A 20,882-nucleotide genomic window follows, 5' to 3' on the forward strand; every position below is an offset into this window, starting at 1 on the left:
AAGTGCCGAATTAATAGTAAATTTCATGACACTGTTGCAGTTAAGCTATTCTTTTCTTTTGCCAGTTTTTATAATTGTTAAGCTTTGACAGTTTGTGATCAGCAGTGTGATCTTCACAACTTGTTTAATTGTTTCTATGGAAACAGCAGAAGCAGCAGCTGGCACTAGGAATGTGCATGTGTATATACTGAACTGCACTGTTGCACTGCAAACAAACTAATATGAAGGCTGCTTCTAACTTGATGTTACAGATTATTTTTTATAGTTTTATACATGTAGAATATGCAGTGCAGCAAAATGTAATGAAACAATCTATATTGAAAGATTCATTCTTCGCTTGCTTTTTTGGATTTATGTTATTTTGTATCGCTCTTTAACAGATACCTTGGCAATTTCAACTTTGGTTGAATTGGAGTAAAGTAAAGGAACTGAAAATATATTGGTCATTTGTTTTAAAGTGAAATAAGATAAAAACTGGGGTAACAAATATAATTTTACAGTAATTTTATTCTTTTTATCTCTTGTTTTCTGCTGCAAAATATTATAGACATAAATATATTATGACTGAATTCTCAAAATCCAAAATGCTATAATCTAAAAGCAAAACTGGATAGAATTAGGCCAGGTAATTTTTTCCCCCTATAGTTGTAGATTTAAAGCCATAGTCTCTGACAAGAACTAAAGTTTTCTATTATCATGTTCATCTGTTTTCATCTCACCTGAAACATCATTAAATGCTTGGAAGTGCTTGTCATGGGAAACTTTCTGTTACCATAATGATACAGAAAAGTCATTTTACTGCCCTTAACTACAGTTTGCTGATTTATTAACCTGTTTCTGTTTAAGATTCCATTTTTATGCAGAGTTGGGTAGTTTTACTCGTGAAACTCCTTAGGAAATGAAGTGATATGGACTCTTAAATTTGATTAAAGATACTTCATATAAAAAATAAAAAGTTTACGGTATATTAGACTTTTGTTAAAAAAATTTCAACAACTAGACAAGTCTAATTGGTTCAGTTTTGATTAAGTAAATTATTTTGGTCCTCATCAAATCTCTTCAAAATATAATTTTGGCATCTTATTTATTTATAATTGTACATCTTGACTTTCCTGTATGATATTCCTCTTATTGGTATAATGCAGATTTTAATTATACATTCTTAGAGACAAATATATATATAAAATGGATGCTGGTGTTTTAGTTCTAATTCTACTTTTAATTCCAAACATTATTTCATTTTGTTTCTGTGAAATTGATAAATGATTAACATGGAATATGCCCATAGATATGAAGAAAAATGTGAAGGCTGAATTAATGCTCAAATGAAAGTAGAGTATTTCCAAATTATAGCACTGGGGATTTTAATTAGAAAATACAGCAACATATATGGGTGGTTATATTGAGAGAATTGTAAATTTCCATGACATTCTGTTTAGTTAAGAACTGATGCTTCAACATCCTTCATATCAAATAATGTGGGTCAAATACTTATGCACACTGTAAATATTGGGACAAATATGTTAATTAAAATTATTATTTATTTAGTTAACATGTCCAGAAAAAAATTCAATTCAAATTTATATCAAAACATTATATATATATATGATATATCATATCATATATATCATATATATCTATATAATACATATATATACATATATACATACATACATATATATATATATATATATATATATATATATATATATATATATATATATAAAACATATATATATTAAAAGGGACGCGGTGGCTCAGTGGGTTAAGACGCTGAGCTTGTCGATCAGAAGATCAGCAGTTTGGCGGGTTGAATCCCGAGTGCTGCGTAACAGAGTGAGCGCCTGTTACTCGTCCCAGCTTCTGCCAACCTAGCAGTTCAAAAGCACGTAAAAATGCAAGTAGAAAAATAGGGACCACTACGGTGGGAAGGTAACAGCATTCCGTGCGCGTCTGGCATCTAGTCATGCCAGCCACATGACCACGGAGACGTCCTCGGACAAGCGCTGGCTCTTCGGCTTTGAAACAGAGATGAGCACCGGCCCCTAGAGTCGGAAACGACTAGCACACATTTGCGGGGGAACCTTTACCTTTTTTTATATATATAGTAATGTATCGTCATGAGCTTTTACAACCTTAGATGTAAAATATTTTTTTCAAATACATTTTACTATAAAAATTGAAGTTTAATGTTTCTAAATCACTTGTAAGAGATGTAGTTTTAAATGGAAACAAATGAAGCTTTCTCAAATGTTGCAAAGCTATTTCCTCATTTCTGACTTCTGTATTAAGAAAAAAATGAATAACTTGACCTTGATGCAAAGAATATGTCTCCTTAAGAGTTTGATTTTTTTTAATCAAGTGCAGTAAAAAAGCTATTTGTTAAATTTATAGGTTATTTTTTATATCTGCATTTTGTTGGGCATGTATCTTTTTAGAAGCCCATTAACTTATAAAACAGATACCCATGCTTTAGTAGAATCATGATTCAATAAATTGCAACATCTGTTCTGTGCTGAAACACTATACTGTAGTTACAACAAAGACAAGACAAAATCCACTATGTAATATAGATGCACATATTTTCCTACAAAGTAACCATATTAGAATATTTTCAAGCTGCAACAAATATTTTTGTGTCTCCATAAAGAATAACAAGCTCTGTAGCATAAATTTGCATGTATTCCAGCTATTCCCTAGATTTATAAACTCTATTATTATTTATTATGCTTTAGAGAATATATACATCCAGAGAAAAGATTTTTTTTCCACTTTAGAGGTATAAAAATAAATAAATAAATAAATAAATAAATAAATATGGACTTCATATCATTTCTTGATTAGGGCTTCTTTGAGTTTCTGTGAGAAAAGTAGGATATAAATCTGAGAAATAAAAGTAGTAGTGACTGTGTTGGAGTTTTTAAAAATCACATTGCTTCAACATTAGAAAATATTTTCTTAACTGTCTTCTTTTTGCTTAGTACCTGTTCAGAATCATTTTAGGTAATTTTCTACATGCTTAATATTAAATAAGTGAATTAAATTACACTTGACCCAACATATCATTTGATAGAATGGATCTGACTTTCAAATCTTTTTCTTTAAAACTGTGGTTCGTTCATTTGGGATTGTGCTCATGCCAGTCCCAATGTGTTAACAAATAAAATCCACTACCAAAGTCACTCACATCTGTTTTCAGCCAGCATGCTGGAGAATTTAGGGAATTGAAGTCCATACATCTTAAAGTTGCTGAGATTTGAGAAACATTGATCTAAACTAACTTACATATATAGTTTATACATAGATGCATAGGAGCAATTCCCTGGCAATTAGAACAATTAATAAGTAATTACCTCCAGAAGTTGTGGATGGAGATATTTAAGAGATTGGACAACTGTTTGTCTGAAATGGTATGGAGTTTCCTGCTTGAACAGAGGGTTGGACTATAGAAGACCTACAAGTCCCTTCCAACTCTGTTATTCTGTTCTGTTCTATTCCAGTTGCCTGGAGCTGATCAAAGAATATTAGAATATTGAAAGTATTATTTATAAACCAAGCTATCTAAAAGTATAACTATCTCCCCAACCCCCCCTAAGAAAGCAGCAAAACATTTTTAAAAAGCCTATACAAAGTTCATTTTGTAACTGAAAATTCTTGCCAAACTACATTGGGAAAAGCTCTAGAGCAGTGATGGCACCCAAACTGCAACCCAAAACCCACTTATGTATCGTTGGGTGGGCGTGGCCATTGGGTTGATGTGGTTGAGGTGTCCATGGCAATCTGCCACCGCTGCCGCGTGCAAGGAAACGAAGTTTCTTTGGGGGGGAAAAGGTCAATCAATTCCAACTTCGTGATCTTTCACGAGATGTTGGAATTGATTGACCTTCCCTCCCAAAAAAACCTTCCTTTGTTTCCTTGCATGCGGTGGCGGATTGCGAAGGAGAAATGGCATGGGGCTGGAAGTCAGGTAAGAAAAGAAAGGCAATTTCTGGGGGGGAATGATTTCTTTCCTTACCTGCCCCACTTATTCTGAGGCCTCTTTCCGCTCAGACGCGTTGCTCTTGCCAATCACCCGACCGCCCACTTCAGCGCCTTCCCTCCCCAAGCCTCCAGCACTCCACCTGCTGCTTTGGTCGGCCTGCCAGCCCCCACCTCAATACCCTGTCCACTGCCGCCCAGCATGGCCGTCCCAGGGCTGGCCTGGCATGGGAAGGGCACGCACCTTACCCTCCCGCCACCATGCAGGGTAAGGTTGCACCTGCCCCCGCCCAGATGCCCTCACCTCTCCCAAGCGTTTTTTTTGCTAACCTCCTTTTCAGCTGCATTCCATTTCTCCGTTTGCTTCTCAGCCTTCGCCGTGTGTTTGTGGGACTATGGGTAAAAAAAAAGTTCCATCAGACTTTCTAACTTCTTGAGATCTCACAAGAAGTTAGAAAGTCTGATGGAACTATTTTTTTTTTAACCAATGGTCCCACAAACATGGGGCGAAGACTGAGAAGCGAATGGAGAAACAGAATGCAGCTGAAAAGCAAGTTAGTAAAAAAAAAACTTAAGATAATCATGACTTAACCTCTAAGTCTAAGGAATCATAAACGACCTTTGAAAGTAAGTCAATAAATTTAATATAAGCAATACAATGTAAACTAAATTTTACTTTTTAAAAAAGAGGTCTCTTGCTTATGCTTGAAACTTTCAAACTATTTTTTAAGACAGCCACAGTGGAGTCTGGAGACATGATTCCAGACAATTGAATCCAAGTCTGTCTTCTTTAAAAGAAGCTGAAAGTGGTAAATGGCACTCTTTGCTAATGCTATTGCCTGACTTTCAGGAGACAATAACTCTGGACAATTCTCCAAAGTTTTGGACAATTCTCCAGAGTTTATTTTTAGAGCAGGTGATGTTGCAGTGACAAAGGGAAATTGCACCTCCTGTTCTTTTGAAAAAAATGTTTTAGTAACAGAAAATGGCTTTAACAGGAATTATTCAGACTATCAAAATTACATGTAATGGTACTGAGTTTCTATCCTAATTTAGATACTATTATTATAAAATTGTGTTGTTATGATCAGTATGTAAAATCTTTGACAAGGATAGCATGAAAGTTTTGTCCATAAAAATGGGAGGAAGGTGGGGAAACACAGCCTTGCTTGGGAGACATTGGAATAAATTGTTAATCATTCTTTGTGGTTCATATTAGATAGGATAGGATAGGGTAGGATAGGAACTTTATTGTCACTTCAAATGTACAGTAATCAGCATTCATTAAAATGAAATTTTGTTGCATTCAGCTCTCAAAAGAATACCATTATGTACACACACACACACACACACACACATGTACATGACACAGAGAAACATCACAGTTCAAATGTATACATATACATGGCGAAAAACTTAATAATGAGCGGGAAATATCAAACAAACATATCTTAGAAATAAATACATATAAAAATTCCTCCCCAAAATACATGGTGTCAGACATCAACAGAACTCTTGAACAGCCCTGTTTTTAACTTTTATCAGAAGGACGATAATGTTGGAGATCCCACCGCAGCCTTGCAAAATCTTGAAAATAAGGGACAACCAACTGTGTTTCCCAGCACAATTAAAGCAGTTGGGTTGATTTTATTGGAGAGATGTGATTCTGCAGGTAACTCGGTGCTAAGCCATAGAGGACTGTACTGTGAAAGTTAAAACCAGCACTTTGATTAACCTTTGTGCTGATGTTTAACTATTATCCAGTTTCAGTTTGCCTAACAATTGCTTTAATAACACCTTCATTGCCAATGTTCTTTTGTTAAAGCTTAGTTAAATCTACAGAGAGTCGTCAACAATTGCAACTGGGACTGGAATCGGTTGTAAATTGTGATGGTTTTAAGTTGAGTCATGTACGTAGCTGGATCCAATTTTACAACCGTTTTTACAGCGGTTCTTAAGTGAGTCGTGATTTTAAGTCTGAGTCATGCAGCTTTTAAGTGAATCATGTGGTCATACGTATGAACCCATTCTCCTGAATGGTGATTTTGTTTTCTGTAAACAAGCCAAAAACATCACAAATCATCATCCTGTGAATGCAGGATTCTGCAACCAGTTGTAAATGTGAGCTAGTTGCCAAGAGCCTGACTACGAATTGGGGTAACAGAACATTTTACAATGGCCAGAAGTGCTCTGCAGGCTGTAAAACAAAATTTCAGAAGCCTTCATAACTAAAAACAGTTGTTCGAATTGAGAATTACCTATAATAGAAAAGGATTAGTGATGAAATTGTGAAAAGTACATTTTATCATTTTTTTCCCATTCTGAACTTTTTAGTTAACTAAAAACTTGATAAAGTTAAATTTTGATTTTTGACATATTACAGTCAATAGAAAAATGACAGCTGCATTGTTGAGCATCTACGGTACTTGATTTTTAACTTAGGCAGTATATTTAAAAGGAAAGCAATTGCTCCATTTCTCTCCTTGAATTCACTCTTAAAAGGACACTAAATGTTTTTCTAAATCCAAATGAGGTACCTTATGTTCTTCATCACACTTCATTTGTTTAATTATTTTTAATCTTAACAGTGAAAGCAGTTGTGTTAAATCAGTTTGTCAGCTCATTAATCATTTAGTATAAAAACTTGGTCTATCCTATTTCATACCAAATTTTTCAAGGACAGTCCTTAAAATATTTGTTTGATAATCGTTTTTCCAGCAATAGAAGACTAATAGGGGAATTAAAACAATTTTAAATGTAATTGAAGCATTTGAAACATAAAGATAAAAATATTGAAAATAGTAGATGTGTGTAGCACATTACAGTTGACTTACATATTATTTTTAAAATTTTCAGATCTTATTCAATTTCATTTGCAACCATAGTACTTCTGACTTTTTAGAAAAGCAGATGTTGCTATGGTTAGATCATGACGGCTCTCTTCAAAAAGTATTTGCTTCTGTTCATATACTAAAAACTCTCCAAAGAGACAACATTTTACAAACAATTGATATTTAAATTATATGGCTATATAATTAATAAAAATACATTTTACCAAATTAAACATTATGTCCAGTAGTTTGAATTTGCCTCTTCTTTGGAACATTCATTGAAAATAGTTTGGTTTAATAACTTCCATTTTGGTCCAGTGGGCAAATTATAGTCATTAGAGAAATGATCATGAAAGCAAATTTATCAAAGTAATAGAAAAGATGCTGACATAGGCATTCTGTTTATTTTATATATATCCCAACTTTCTTCTAGGACCTCAGAGTGGCTCATATCATATTATCTCTCACTTAATTTTATGTTCACAATAGCAACCCACAACAACAAAATGGAGATTCATGGAGGGAAGATTCTAACAAGATACAAGACAAACTCAGAAACAGTGCCACTAATTAAAACTTAATATTCAGAGCTGTAATAAGCAGCTTATAACACTCTAGATCAAACATGTCAAACTTGCGACATCACATGACGTCACGCGACTTATCAGAGTTTTTTCCCCATTGCCGGCAATGGGGTGGGCTCAGTTTCTTCATGACTATCCGGCCTGCGGGCTGGCAGTTTGACACCCCTGCTCTAGATACTGTTGAACTATAGCTTCCAGTGTTTGTCATTAGTGATCAGAATTATTAGGGCTCAGGAACATCTGGAGAGACACAGACTACCTGCTCCTGATCTAGAAGATGCCTGGCAATGTTAATGAAAAGACTGAAAATAAAGGATTTTATGAAATGAGAATGGGTTTGGCTATAATTTGAAAAGATTAAATATGCCAGTGGTATCCAGCATATTTCTTCAAATGTTACTATTTATTTGAAGCAGAACGAATAAAGAACAGAAAGCAGCAGAAGATTAAGACTTACCGCTTGAAGAATCGGGGAAGGAATGTTTATAGGTTTTATTGGATCAGAATTAATGCACCAGAATTGTAACCAGAAATAAACTTATAGCCAATGCCAGCAGTCATAGTGTTGTGATAACACTAGACTTATACAGTGCTTTACAGCCTTCTCTAAGTGGTTTTTACAGAGTCAGCATATTGCCCCCAGCAACCTTGGAAGGAAAGAAGGTTGAATAAACCTTGAGCCAGTGAGACTCGAACTAGCAAACTGCCTGCAGTTGGCAGTCAGCAGAATTAGCCTGCAGTACTGCATTCTAACCACTGCACCACCATGGCTCTTTAAATGTCAGTAAGGGATCAAAGGGCCACAACAGGTGGATCAGGTAAAGTTGGACAAATTTCTCTTTGACTATAACTTCTTGTTCTAGAAAGGATGTTGTCCAATGAATCCCCTAAACTGAAGATCTGCTCCTTTAAGTAATGACAGCCCACTTCATTGCTGGAATAGGGATGAAGTCTTTTGCATGAACAGTTATTTGATCTTGGCTGAAATTTAACTTTAGTCAAAGTAAACTTCTGGATCTTCATAACCTTCAGTTGCTAGTCATCTCCTGTCGAGCATATTATGGAAAAGTGTAATTGAATGTAATCAGCGTATTAATGATACTGTATAGATGTTAAATAGCATTGGGGAGATTACTTAGGCTTGTGGCTCAGCCAGGATCTTGAACTCTGTTCCTATTACTATTGACTAGAACTCAAGAAGAAGTGAAACCAGGACTTCCAGTTCTGCGGCATAGCAGTGCGCCCAAGGGATTGCAGAGCTCTGCACCCCACAGCTGGTTTCGCCCTGCCAGGGGACCCTTAATGGGTCTAAAGTCGCCCCGGAGAGGCGACAATGAAGAAGGCCCCCCCATGGATCACGGAAAGATAGTGGTCGATCCATTTGATCCAGGGGAAGTCCTCCAACCCGACAGAAGAAAGGCTAGGTAGCACATCAGTGACTAGCCCAAGCTACCAGCAGCCGAAGTCCAAAAGCACTAACCATAACAACAGTGAACAGCGTGCTTGGAACTTGGTGAGAATATCAATCTCAGTCTTACTGTGCTGTGGTAACCCAGGAGAAAATACAGTAAATAGTGGTTTGTATTAAATGGTGGTTTATCACATACTATCTACAAATATACTAGAAACAAAATACATACACGTGATAATTCAGCAAACTCCAACACAAAGCAATTACAGCAGGGAACGGATGAGAGAGAAAGACTCCAGCAAAGCCTTCCCTTTTATACTCAGACTCTCAAAGGGATACACACACCTGCTGAGACATTCCTATTATTGCATCCTCCATCTTACATTGCATGACATCATTACACAAGCTGTTTAGCTATTAAATTATTATCCTGACATATCTTCTATTTTGTAACTGATTTCCTGGAAAGGATCCCCAAGAAGCGAAAAATCCTCCAAAAGTGAGAGGAGAGGGGACCACATCCCCATCCTTCCATAGATGGAAGTGGTGATTTAATTTTTATGGGGGGACAGAAATATATTGAAATGAAGTTAATAATACTACAGTCTGGATAAATCTGGAAATTAAGAAAGCGATTAAGATTTTACATCTTGAAAGCATATTGATGAAATTACAAAAAATAACACTTTGTTTTAAAAATTAGGAAATGAATAGCTACTGTCATCTAGTGGAGGATTAGAGTATAGAATAACAGCTGCATTGACTCGGAAATTGACACGACACCCAGAAATAAAGGAGAACTTGTTCCTTTGGACCTTAGTGACTTTTAGCCAAATAGAAAACAGCTGGGAACAGAGGAAAGAAAAATACACTGGGTCACCTATTACCGATTGAGAACTATATTTGTTTTAATAACTGCTGACCACTGGGATTATAAATTTTTACTGAGCTGTGGTGTTTAAGCTCAAGAATTGTTTGCAGAAAAAGAAAAAACTTTGAATTTTTGCTAATCTTCTAGGGGGGAATTTACTGGATGGTTAAACATTCTGGACTGCAATTTTGGCTGGCTGATAAACTGTAAGACCCCTGAACAGAAGAACTGTTGTAAAATACTGCTTTCAGTGGTGCTTTGACAATTGGAAATGCATTGGATTATAAGAACCATATATAAAGATAAACATTATATAAGATTTGGTTGTTTGGATTTTAAGATTGGCTGGTTTGAAAGGCTAAATACAGAGACTATGGTACCAGTGAAAGAATATCTGGAGGGGGGAGATAAAATGGATGTTGCGTATCTATCTAAAAATGGCAGGAAACCACACCTAATATCTCCTTCTGAAGGCCCCAGCCTGGAACATCAGAGATATGCAGGATCTACTCCCAAGACCAAGGCAAATACTTTCCAGGAGGAAATGTATGCAACGCTGAGACAGATTCAAATGACAGTGGTTTCAAATCATGATGAGATTAAAAACACTTTGATGGCATAAATGAGCACATTTCTAACCTAAACCTATAAGTAAAAAACTCTCAGAAAATGATGACAAAGAATGAACAAACAACCAGATAACAGAACACAAACCAGAGGACAGTGACCCAAAGAGGGAAGCTACAGATGAAGAGAACTACAGTTTAATACAAACAAAAGAAAACTTTGAAGGTTTTACCACAACAATGGAAGTGGAAAAGATATCTTATTTTTCATGGCTTCAAAATAAACTTGAATATTGGAAAGAAGATCTAACAAAATGGACTATAGAGCAGCCAGGAGAATCATTAAAGTTTGGGAGACAAAAAACACATGTCTATCTGATTTGGTTTTTATTCCCAACAACATTTACAAAAATACAACAAGAATCCCCTGGCAAGTTGAACACACTGACTTGGAAAGCTACCTGGCAAAAGAAGAAGGTTAGAGTTACATTCAAGAGATTTGATTCGACTTACCAAATGTAGTACTATATGATTAAGCACTTGTTTGAATATGGTTAAAAGAATAGATCAATTATAGACATAAAGATAATCCTAACCCTAAGATACACAGGTAGTATGGTATTTTTATAAAATGTGAAATGTAAAAATATTGGGATGATATATGTGAATGAAAAGTTTGGATATTTAAAGGTTATTAACTTACATAAAATTATGACTGATAATGGTTTGAATACAGAGGGGAATTTAAGCTTAAATAATCTTGAAAACAGGATATATAGTGACTTAATAAGATGACTTTTATAAATACAGTTGAAATATAAGCTGATCAGAAAAGATGTTATATGCTGGTGTTACTGTTATTTGTACAAACACAAGAAAAAGGTTTATACCCAACTTTATCAAAAAATTTAAGAATTATATTTGTTTAATGTTGACAAAAAGAGAATACTATTGGAAGAAGAGAAGATCAAAGAAATATATCAATTTCTCATCTTAAGCTTGGGGAAACATGTTTTTGCATGTGATTATCTATCCCTAGCCTGGTCCTGTAGGTCTTCCAATGGTAGTAATCAAGACTTGTGTAATCAAGTCTATCCACCTTGCTGCTGAACATTCTCTTCTTTTTCTGTCTACCTTTCCTAGGATTAGAGACTTCTCCAGAGAGCTTGTGTAATGTGTCTGAAGTAGGATAATTTGAGCCTGATCATTTGTGCCTTGAATAAGATTAATGACAACAGTAGAAATCGACAAATGGATCAAAACAGTCAATAGATTTGCTCTTGATCTTTAAATAAACCTGATCTTTTAAATAGACTATCTTTAGTCATTTTTAAAGCATTTGTAAATAGCAACGTGTTGCCTGTCTAATGTCCATAATCTATATTGATACACAATATAGAAAAAAATTCAAGGTGCAAAGAATCCTTGAACCTTACAGCATTCTAAGTGACACTTGAAATTCCTTGTTCAGGAAACAATCTACTTGAAAGGTCAGTATCATTCTAACACCCTAGTTAGATTTCAGGGCTGCATATTTATTTATCTTAGATAGGCAATGAAGTAGCAGTCTAAACTTTCAGACTGCTAAACCTCTGCCTCAGAACTTTTATACGTATAGAGAGCTTTATTGTACAAAGGAATAATAAGCCACAAATTTATATTTGCAAGCAAGTCACATAGTCCAGATATAAATTTATTATGTAATTGCTCTTTTGTAAGCTAGTATAAATAGAGGTTGCTGAACAGAAGTTATTCAGAGTTTAACTGTGTGTATTATGTAGTTTTTTTCTGTGATTCCTTTCTATAATTTAATAATGTGCATATTAATATGAATGGCTACTCAATGTTAACCCAGGTTGTTTGAATTGTGCAAAGTTTGTCTTTAGTTGGTCACTAGGAGTCAAATTGTATAATACTATTTTTCATCATGGAAATGTTTCTTCATAATCAGTACATGAATGTTTTGCTCAATAGCAGTGAAATTTTAATGTGCATTTCTTGAAATACACTAATAGATTATATCAATTTACATATAATTTCTGGCTTTCATTATAAATCCAAAAAATTTTATTTCTTTATTTTTATCCCATTTATATCCCGCCCTTCTCCGAAGACTCAGGGCGGCCTACAATCTAAGAAGCACAAATCAATGTGCTTAGCAATAGCCTTCATTCTATGTATAGGCCTGCTTATTAGGGCTTTCGCCCCCCCCCCAAGCTGCATTTTTACAAAGTCAGCTTAGTGCCCCCAACAATCTGGGTCCTCATTTTACCTACCTTGGAAGGATGGAAGGCTGAGTCAACCTTGAGCCTGGTGGGATGCGAACCTGCAATAATTGCAGGCAGCTGGTGTTACTTAAGGAGGCATTAGCCCACTGCTCCACCAAGGCTCACTTAATACATTTTAAATTAGATACTCTTATTTATTGCTTTATTTGTTTTGTTTTTTCTCCTTTTTTATATAACAGTATGGATTCCCTTTTCATATACTTGTTGGCCATTTGCATTTTGCATCTTAGGGAGAGTTTAAACTTTGCTTTATCAGTTGAGAAATTTGGGGGAGACTCAGAAGTTTTATGGTAATTTGGTTTTTTTGCTGTGGTTTTATTTTTTTCTTCCTTGATTTGAAGGAATACCGTAACTAGTAAGACTTGGAATTGCCCTGCTTCTGTATCTAAAAGAATATTTTTACTGTGAGCTAGTTGATCTCTGCTTTTTCTTTCTTTGCTGGTCAAGGAAATGCCAATACAGTATAGTGAGCTATTTCATCAGTAACTTTTGTGCAAAAGGCACTAATGAGTACACCAGACTCGGATTTAGCCTGCTACTCTGATTCACAAATTATTAATAAAATGTGCTTTGTTTCTGTACATGCACTACTTAATAGCTCATAGGCAAATACAAACATCCTGGTACAAAGGCCTAGTTTTAATTTCCCTTTTAGAAGAATATCTATGCTTTTTTTCTAGCACTTTAATATGCATAAAGAATTTTACCCTTATTTTCTGCTATGTAAAGAGTAAATCTAATATGGTATAAATTTTATTTTAACAGAAATTTAACCATCCAGGCAAGGAAAAATAGAGAATCATGCTACAAAGAAGTCAAATTTGCATTTAAAAAACTTATTCATTTTCATAATATGCTTTTACAGGTCATAAGACAAAATGGTTGTTCAGGACACAATATTTTACCGTACTAGAAAGAGTAGTAAAAGAATTTATGAGATTTAATCATACAATCTTATTATACAGCTTCTAGCTTTAAATTAATTTCAGCTATGATGATGAGACCTTTCTGAAAAAAAGCTAGAAAAGAAGAAAGTTAGAATCATGTTCTGCATGTTGAAAATGTGAATATAGTATGAAGCAGCCAATGTGAATATATCCCTTTTCTATGCACTAGATGTTTTGTAATAGGACTATTGTGACATTATGGCAATAAATGGAAAAACAGATATTGTTTTTTGAAATTGTTTTTTGGTAATAGATTAATAAAATTCTACAAAAGTATCAAACTTCCTTTTAACCCACTTGAGTTCCTATTGTGTATATAATTGATTATTATAAGATACCTGCTCCTAGGCATAAACATGTTAGATTTGGAGAGCTATAACATTTAAGTAAGTTAAATCAGCCCTGCAATCTTGCTACTAAAAGGAAATTTATAAAAATGTATTGGGTATTTTTTTTCTTTTTGGAGCAAGTAATTTATTTTGATTTTAGCAGGTGTTTATCTTTATTTTAAAAAGGGACAATAGAGACAAAAGTTTGTCTTATTTGTGGTCATTTCATTTAGCTTCTTAGTAGAGAAAATTATAAAGTGTAGAGTGGCAATCCCCTGCCTAACAACTATTTATACATTTGTTGAATATTAATTAAAGCTTTAAAAGTGACTGGCCCAATGTTTTCCTAGGGATACAAAGGTAGTTTTTGAATTATTGACCCAGATAACTGATCAAAGTTTTTGCTTTGCTGTCATTTACCTTCTCAGCTTATTCTATTCTTTAAAATTCTGTGTTAATAACTATGAAGAATTTTTAAGATCTCCTCTTTTTTTCCCCTTGCACCAGGTCCAGCAAGACAATGAATCTGTGTTCCAAATGCTTTGCTGGTAAGTGCAGTGTAAAATTGGCTTTGAGGATTTTTTTTATCTCCCTTAAATAGTTGGCAACAATTCCTTTGGAGTTTACAGGTGATTATCTGTTTCTTATCTATGCATGAAACCAGCTTCTGCTCACCTGGTGCTTCATTTGTTTGCTCAGGTTTCTTGAAACAATCCCCAATGTGTATAAAAAAGCCACTTCTGCACAGGGACCAATTAAGCCTTCATTCAGTGAAGATTACAGAAAGTGGAATGTCCTTGTCAACTTCTGGCAGACCCACTTTAATGTTCATTTTATTATAAGTTTAATCTCAGTAAGGCAGACTTTAATTATGTTCATTAAAAAGACATAGTTACAATTTTGTTTTAAAATCTTGAATATATAAGGTGTTTTTGACCTTCTGTTTTTGTGATCTCATTAAGTAGTCACTATTTTACTATCTTATATATAGTGATTAAAAATGGAATACATAAACGTTTCAGGAATGCAGCTCTGCAGTACTACATGTTTCTAAATCCGCTACCCTGGACTATTAAAGATCTTTTTTCATAGAGTTTTTTAGTTCAAGATTATGACCTTCAGCAATATAAGCCTACAATTAATGAAAACATTTAAAAGATGCTGTGATATGATATATGGATTTGATTGTCCATTATGATTTTTACAATCTTACTACATATTTAAAGCAAGACTATAAATGTTTTGTTATTCTTGGATGGGTGGCCATTTGATCTGTGGATAGGACCACGATTAAGTAAATTGAGTTAGCTAAGCATACTTTTACTTCATTTACATTTACTTTGTTTACATTTTAAAAAGTTCTAATTTAAGTACTGCTAATATGAATCTCATATGTGTTTAATAATTTTTCCTTTCTGTCATGTTAAACTGCAATTCAGCAAAGAGGCCATATGCTAGTCTGGGACTTCAGATTATGCTACCGTTTTTAGAAGAACAAGATTATTTTAAAAATAATAATAGGGAACAAATAGAGCCAGTAGTGGTATAGATTCAGGCTAGAAATTGGGAAACCATGAGTTTTAGACTTGCCTTGGGCATTAAAGCCAGCTGGGTGACCTTGGGCCAGTCACTTTGTCTCAGCCCTAGTAAGGAGGCAAAAGCAAAACACTTCAGAAAAACCTTGCCAAGAAAATTTAAAGAACTTATTCAGGCAGTCTCCAAGAATGGGACACAATTGAATGGAAGGGGGGGGGGGCGAGGGAGAAAATACTTTTTATATACGCATATGTTCTAAAATAAAAAATCACAGAAAACTTAGATAACTTAAGGTGTTTGCCAATGTTAATTGAGAAGATGTTTATTTTAACAAACTTATTATAACATACATTCTGAACCTAAAGCCAACCATCATTTAGAAACTTGCATTAACTTATTTCTAAATGCCTTTGTAGTTTCTGTGATGTTAAATTGAAATTATCTGTTAATAAATGTAGATTCTAAGTATTAGACAAGATATACTAGTGTAATCAACCTTCCCAAGCTTTGAAGCTCTTATTAAGGTCCATATATTTATTTCCAGATTAATTTGAGTACATTGCTGTTAAAATGTGTCTTCTATGAGTAGCTCTTAAAAACTACTTTTCTAAAATGTGGGTATTTAATCTTATCAGATTGAGTATTAAATGCCAAAGAAATGTACATTTTGCTGAACATGGTGAAGTTACCTGGATGTAAGCTGTTCTCATCTATTATCAGATTATTAGTAGAAGACCTCTGAGAGAGAGGGATAGAGAGAGGGGGGGTGCACTCTAGAATGGTAGAAATTGGTAAACTATTATCTTGTTATCTGATGTGCTTAAACAATTCCATATTTAATCTTAATATGCTTCAATGTTTATTCATGTATGAACAATATCTTGGTATTTTTTATCTTGACTTTATTTTCTTTTTCTCTCTAGAAAAAAGAAATCCACACAACGAAAAAGGTTAGTAAATGACAAAATTAATTAACTTCACTCATATTGTTTGCATAAACTACGGTAATTGCCTTTGCTCACATAGAAATATATAGAAGTATGTAATATTTGGATCCAAAGCATGTAAAGTTGTTTTGCATCCAGGATGGGTCTCTTCCGGTAGCTGACTCTTCTTTGAATCCAAATTCTGCGCATGTCTAGAAATACAGAACTAAATGTAATAATTGCATGACATTTTGGATTTTCAGAATATATAAAGAATATTGTTTAGGTAGTGATGTAATTTTATTCCTATCAACTAAAACTTTACCAAAGATTTATTATGGTCTGATGTGTCCTGTAGTTACAAGAAAAAAAAGTCAAAATGTTATAAGATCATATTTTACATATTTACATAATTTTGGATAATTCAGGGAAAAAATTAATATGTTTAAACTTTAGTAATTAAGTGACCAAAAATCAAATGCTACTTGATAGGGACAATTAATCTTTTGAAAATAGTAGAGATCAGAGGCCTTAATCCAAATAAAAGATAGATTTTAAAATCTCTTCACATTGCAATATTCAAGATTTGAGCTGCCCCAAACTAGCTATTGGGAATGTTAAGTCAATGCATTACCTTTCTTTGCATAACTGAAACCTGGGCAGGAATATGATTTCTGCATTGAATGTATTACAAAGCAGCAGAGAGAGGAACATGGCACAGTTACAATGTATTAGCCAATCTACAATAAGAAAAAAAATGAAGAAACGTATTGGTCTTAATCGTAAGTTATTACTCATGTTGAATTCTTTTTTATGCTAAACTATAAATAAGGGCAGCACTCATGGAAGAATTATAACTTTCCTTTGATATTCTTTGCTCAGATATTTTCTTCATCTTCTGTCAAAACATCTTGAAGCAATAGGAAATAACTATGTGTATTAGGGGAGGGAGGAATATCTGCAAATGAAAATAATGTCCCCAAAATTCAGACCTTTGCTAAGATTATATATCTTTCCTTCATCCCTCAACTATTGTCAATATCCCAGCTTCGCATATTCTTCTAATGCTCCCCCTATTTTCCTTTGTTCCTTTACTTAGCTGCCACTGGTGATTTAGCATTGCATACAGGTAATCCTCTGCTTACAACCATTTTGTTGTAAATATGGACATAATCTCTATAATATAATATAATATCCTGGCTATGTAGCATACAGGTGCCTGATTAGAAGTTATAACCCTTTGTTGGAAGATAGGTCAATATCATAAGAGGTAAACAAAACAAAATTTGTTCGAAAAGAAATAATTTGTAAAAGCTTTTTTTTATTTGTAAGACATTTATAGAAGTACATGAAATGTTCCATGTAAGCTACATGATTGCATTGATGTGCAATCTCCTTTGGAAAATGGGAGCTGCTTAAATTTAATAATAAACTACAAAAGACTCTAAAACAAAATTAATATCATGCTCAGTCTGAACTATATTTGAATTAAATGTGGCATTAATCACTCAACTCTCTAGTTGTTTAGAAAAATAAGGATACTTAACAAGACAGAAATAACAGAAAGAAATTAAAGAATCCTATTGCAGTTTCTAGTCAGATGGATGCCATATTACAAAACTAAATATTCCAAGAAAATACTATGTATTCTCTTTTAATTTATTTGAAATTCTCCCCAGGTAGTTTTTAGAAAGTTACTCAAAGGCTGAAGGAGATTGCTCCTAGATCAGACATGTCAAACACAAGGCCCGGGGGCCGGATCCAGCCTGCGAAGTGGTTTCATGCGGCCCATGAAGCCATCCTGGAAACAGTGAGGGAACGGCCCCCACTGCCTTGGCCCTGGCCCAGAGACCCTCCTCCTGCCAGAGACCCTCAGATCTGTCCCATTCCTGCCCAGGCCCCCATAGGCACCCTTGATGCGAACAATGTAGAGCTGGCCATACGCACTTTAGCCACGCCCACCCAGTAGGCCACACCCACCTAGGCCACACACCCCCACCCCCCCGAGGGCAACTGCAATGCTGATGCGGCCCTCAATGAAATTGAGTTTGACACCCCTGTCCTAGATTATTACTATCCTTACCTCTGTAACATATGTTCTACCTCCTGTTGCCTTCAGTTCTCCTTTGTTGTTTTAGTGTGTAATTGTTATTCTTGCAATTAGTATTCAATGAACAAATAATATGTTACTGTATGACTTAATAATCACAATTGTGCCCAGAATTTTGGTTGTAAGTGTTGGAGTTGTTAAATGGGCCAGTATATGACCAGATTCAATTTTATTATTGTTTTTACGACATTATAAAATAAATCACATAGCCATTGAGCGAACCATGTGATCATTAAAAAACTCCCTTTGGGTTGGGTAAAGGTAACGGTTCCCCCGCACATGCGTGCTAGTCGTTTCCGACTCTAGGGGCCGGTGCTCATCTCCGTTTCAAAGCCGAAGAGCCAGCGCTTGTCCGAGGACATCTCCGTGGTCATGTGGCCGGCATGACTAGACACCAAAGGCGCACGGAACGCTGTTACCTTCCCACCGTAGTGGTCCCTGTTTTTCTACTTGCATTTTTTACGTGCTTTTGAACTGCTAGGTTGGCAGAATCTGGGACGAGTAACAGGCACTCACACTGTTACGTGGCACTCGGGATTCAACCCGCCAAACTGCCGACCTTCTGATCGACAAGCTCAGCGTCCTAACCCACTGAGCCACCGTGTCCCTTATTGGGTAGAAACCAGCAAAAAATTCTGGAAGGTAGCAAAAGAGTTGCAAATCACAGGCATAGAACTACAGGCCTTTGCAACCAGTGGTAAATGCGAGCTGTTTGCCAAGCTCCTAAAATATGATCATATGACTGTGTGTGTGTGCGTATGCATGCGCGCATGGCAGTTATAACTTCAAGGATGGCTTATAAGTAGTATTTTTGGAAGGCATTATAAGTTCAAATAGTTATTAAATGAAAACTACCTGTATCAGATTGTCTTTTAAGTGGCTAAATATATTGGGGTTTTTTACTATAATAGCAAAACTTTGCATACATCCTTTGACTGATTTTCGATTCAGTGTTCCATGCTGTTATTACAGCAGTCTAGACCTATTGTGTTAATATATGGCTTGAGCAGACTCTAATGTAACATGTCAATATTCTGGGGGAATTGTTGATATTAAAATATTACATTATGTTATCTTGTAAGGTTGACTATCTTAGCAGCTGTCTCGGTTTTAAAAAATATTTTTTCTTTTAATGCTCTCTTTAAATTAATTGCTTCTAGCTGTAATGCTGATAATTTCAATGCGCTAGAATATTCCAGTGCTTCCATTATATGATGCATTTTAATAGGCTCTGATTAGCAGCTAGGAATTTTCAGGTGTACAAAGCAGAGCATTGCTCTCATTTTGTAAAAGGAATAATTGTGTTCTCAGCTGTCTGCTCAAGAACATCCTCTTTTGATTAGAAGGGCTATAGTATAATTTCTCCTGCCTTAAAGCTTGATAGTAGTTGGCACCTCAATTTGTGCTTTTCTATTAAGCCAATGCTTTGTGGTGTATTTTAACAGCATTCAACTTAGTATTATAGTTGTAGTCTGTTGAACGTCTGGTGCAAGACTGTTGCTGAAATCATTTTATGTCTAGCACTAAGAATCTGGCAGGACTTTGTGTTCCTGTCCATTTTATATTGAACTGATTTAGCATGCTTTTAAAAATATTGCCCGGATTGTTTAAATGGCAGTCAATGACTATGTATGCATAGCTATGAAATCCATGTTTACAATATTCTCATGTGTATACATCTTCTCTAAAAACATCCTGAATGTTTGGTTCATTGCATACTGGTTAATTTCCACATGATTAATTTTTAGGTACATTGAAATGCTAGATGCAAGTAATTGTTGTACATAGCTGAGGAGAACTATTTATTTAAAATACCATGCTTTTCATCACATTTGATACCAGGGAATTTTATAAAATTACAAATAATTAAAAACCATAAATCTGCATAAAATGCAATCAGATAAACATGTAGTACTGTGTAAGATCTTTTAAATATGGGGGAAAAGATATTTGTCTAGCCATGGGTGAATATTTTGTGAGGGACTATAGCTTTCTAATTTTATCTATTTCACCTCTAGTAAAAGAGAAACAGGGACGAGCTAATGCTGATATCAGAGTGATAGCTGAATGAAATAAGGGAAGATATTCCTTCAGGTACCTTGGTCTCAACTGGGAAACTTACCAGTTCCATGGATATATTACCATTTACAAAATTAGGTAAACATTCTTACATTAATATTTTGATATTGCAGTCTAGGGAATCTTTATTTTGCAGACATGTTCAATATCTACTTTCTGTTGAATAGCAGAAATATAACATCTCTTTTAATGTCTCAGTGTTGGTTTATTTTTTTAATGTGTTGCCCATTGATTTTGTGATGGCTGACAAACATTATTTATCCCCAATGGTCAAATGGAGAAAGAACATAAAGAAAACTTTTTATAGAAAGGTGCACGTGATAGAGTGATTTCACCCGCTTCTTGGCAAATAGTTTCTGTCTCTGTTGTGGCTTTCTATCTTATTAATATTGTGTTCATCTAATTTTTACCTCATTAACTTGCTGT

At 34.8% G+C, this 20,882-nt stretch overlaps 1 protein-coding gene across 5 annotated transcripts in view; it reads left to right on the plus strand.

Moving 5' to 3' along the window:
* ZFAND3 (zinc finger AN1-type containing 3) overlaps positions 1–20,882 on the plus strand; it is a 117,726-nt gene that overhangs the window by 16,991 nt on the left and 79,853 nt on the right. Inside the window, exons 1-4 of one of the 5 annotated variants that reach the window (XM_083349352.1) lie at positions 11,664–11,731; positions 14,313–14,353; positions 16,265–16,291; positions 20,396–20,534. In XM_083349352.1, coding sequence (XP_083205478.1) covers positions 20,507–20,534 — 28 coding nt within the window. In that variant the 5' untranslated portion in view covers positions 11,664–11,731; positions 14,313–14,353; positions 16,265–16,291; positions 20,396–20,506. Of the gene's footprint in view, positions 1–11,663; positions 11,732–14,312; positions 14,354–16,264; positions 16,292–16,966; positions 17,050–17,366; positions 17,397–20,395; positions 20,535–20,882 lie in introns of those variants that run through there. The other 4 variants (XM_083349349.1, XM_083349351.1, XM_083349350.1 and 1 more) reach the window with 4 other exon arrangements.

Source organism: Vipera ursinii (genome assembly GCF_947247035.1).
Source record: "Vipera ursinii genome assembly, chromosome: 1".
Lineage (NCBI taxonomy): Eukaryota > Metazoa > Chordata > Lepidosauria > Squamata > Viperidae > Vipera > Vipera ursinii.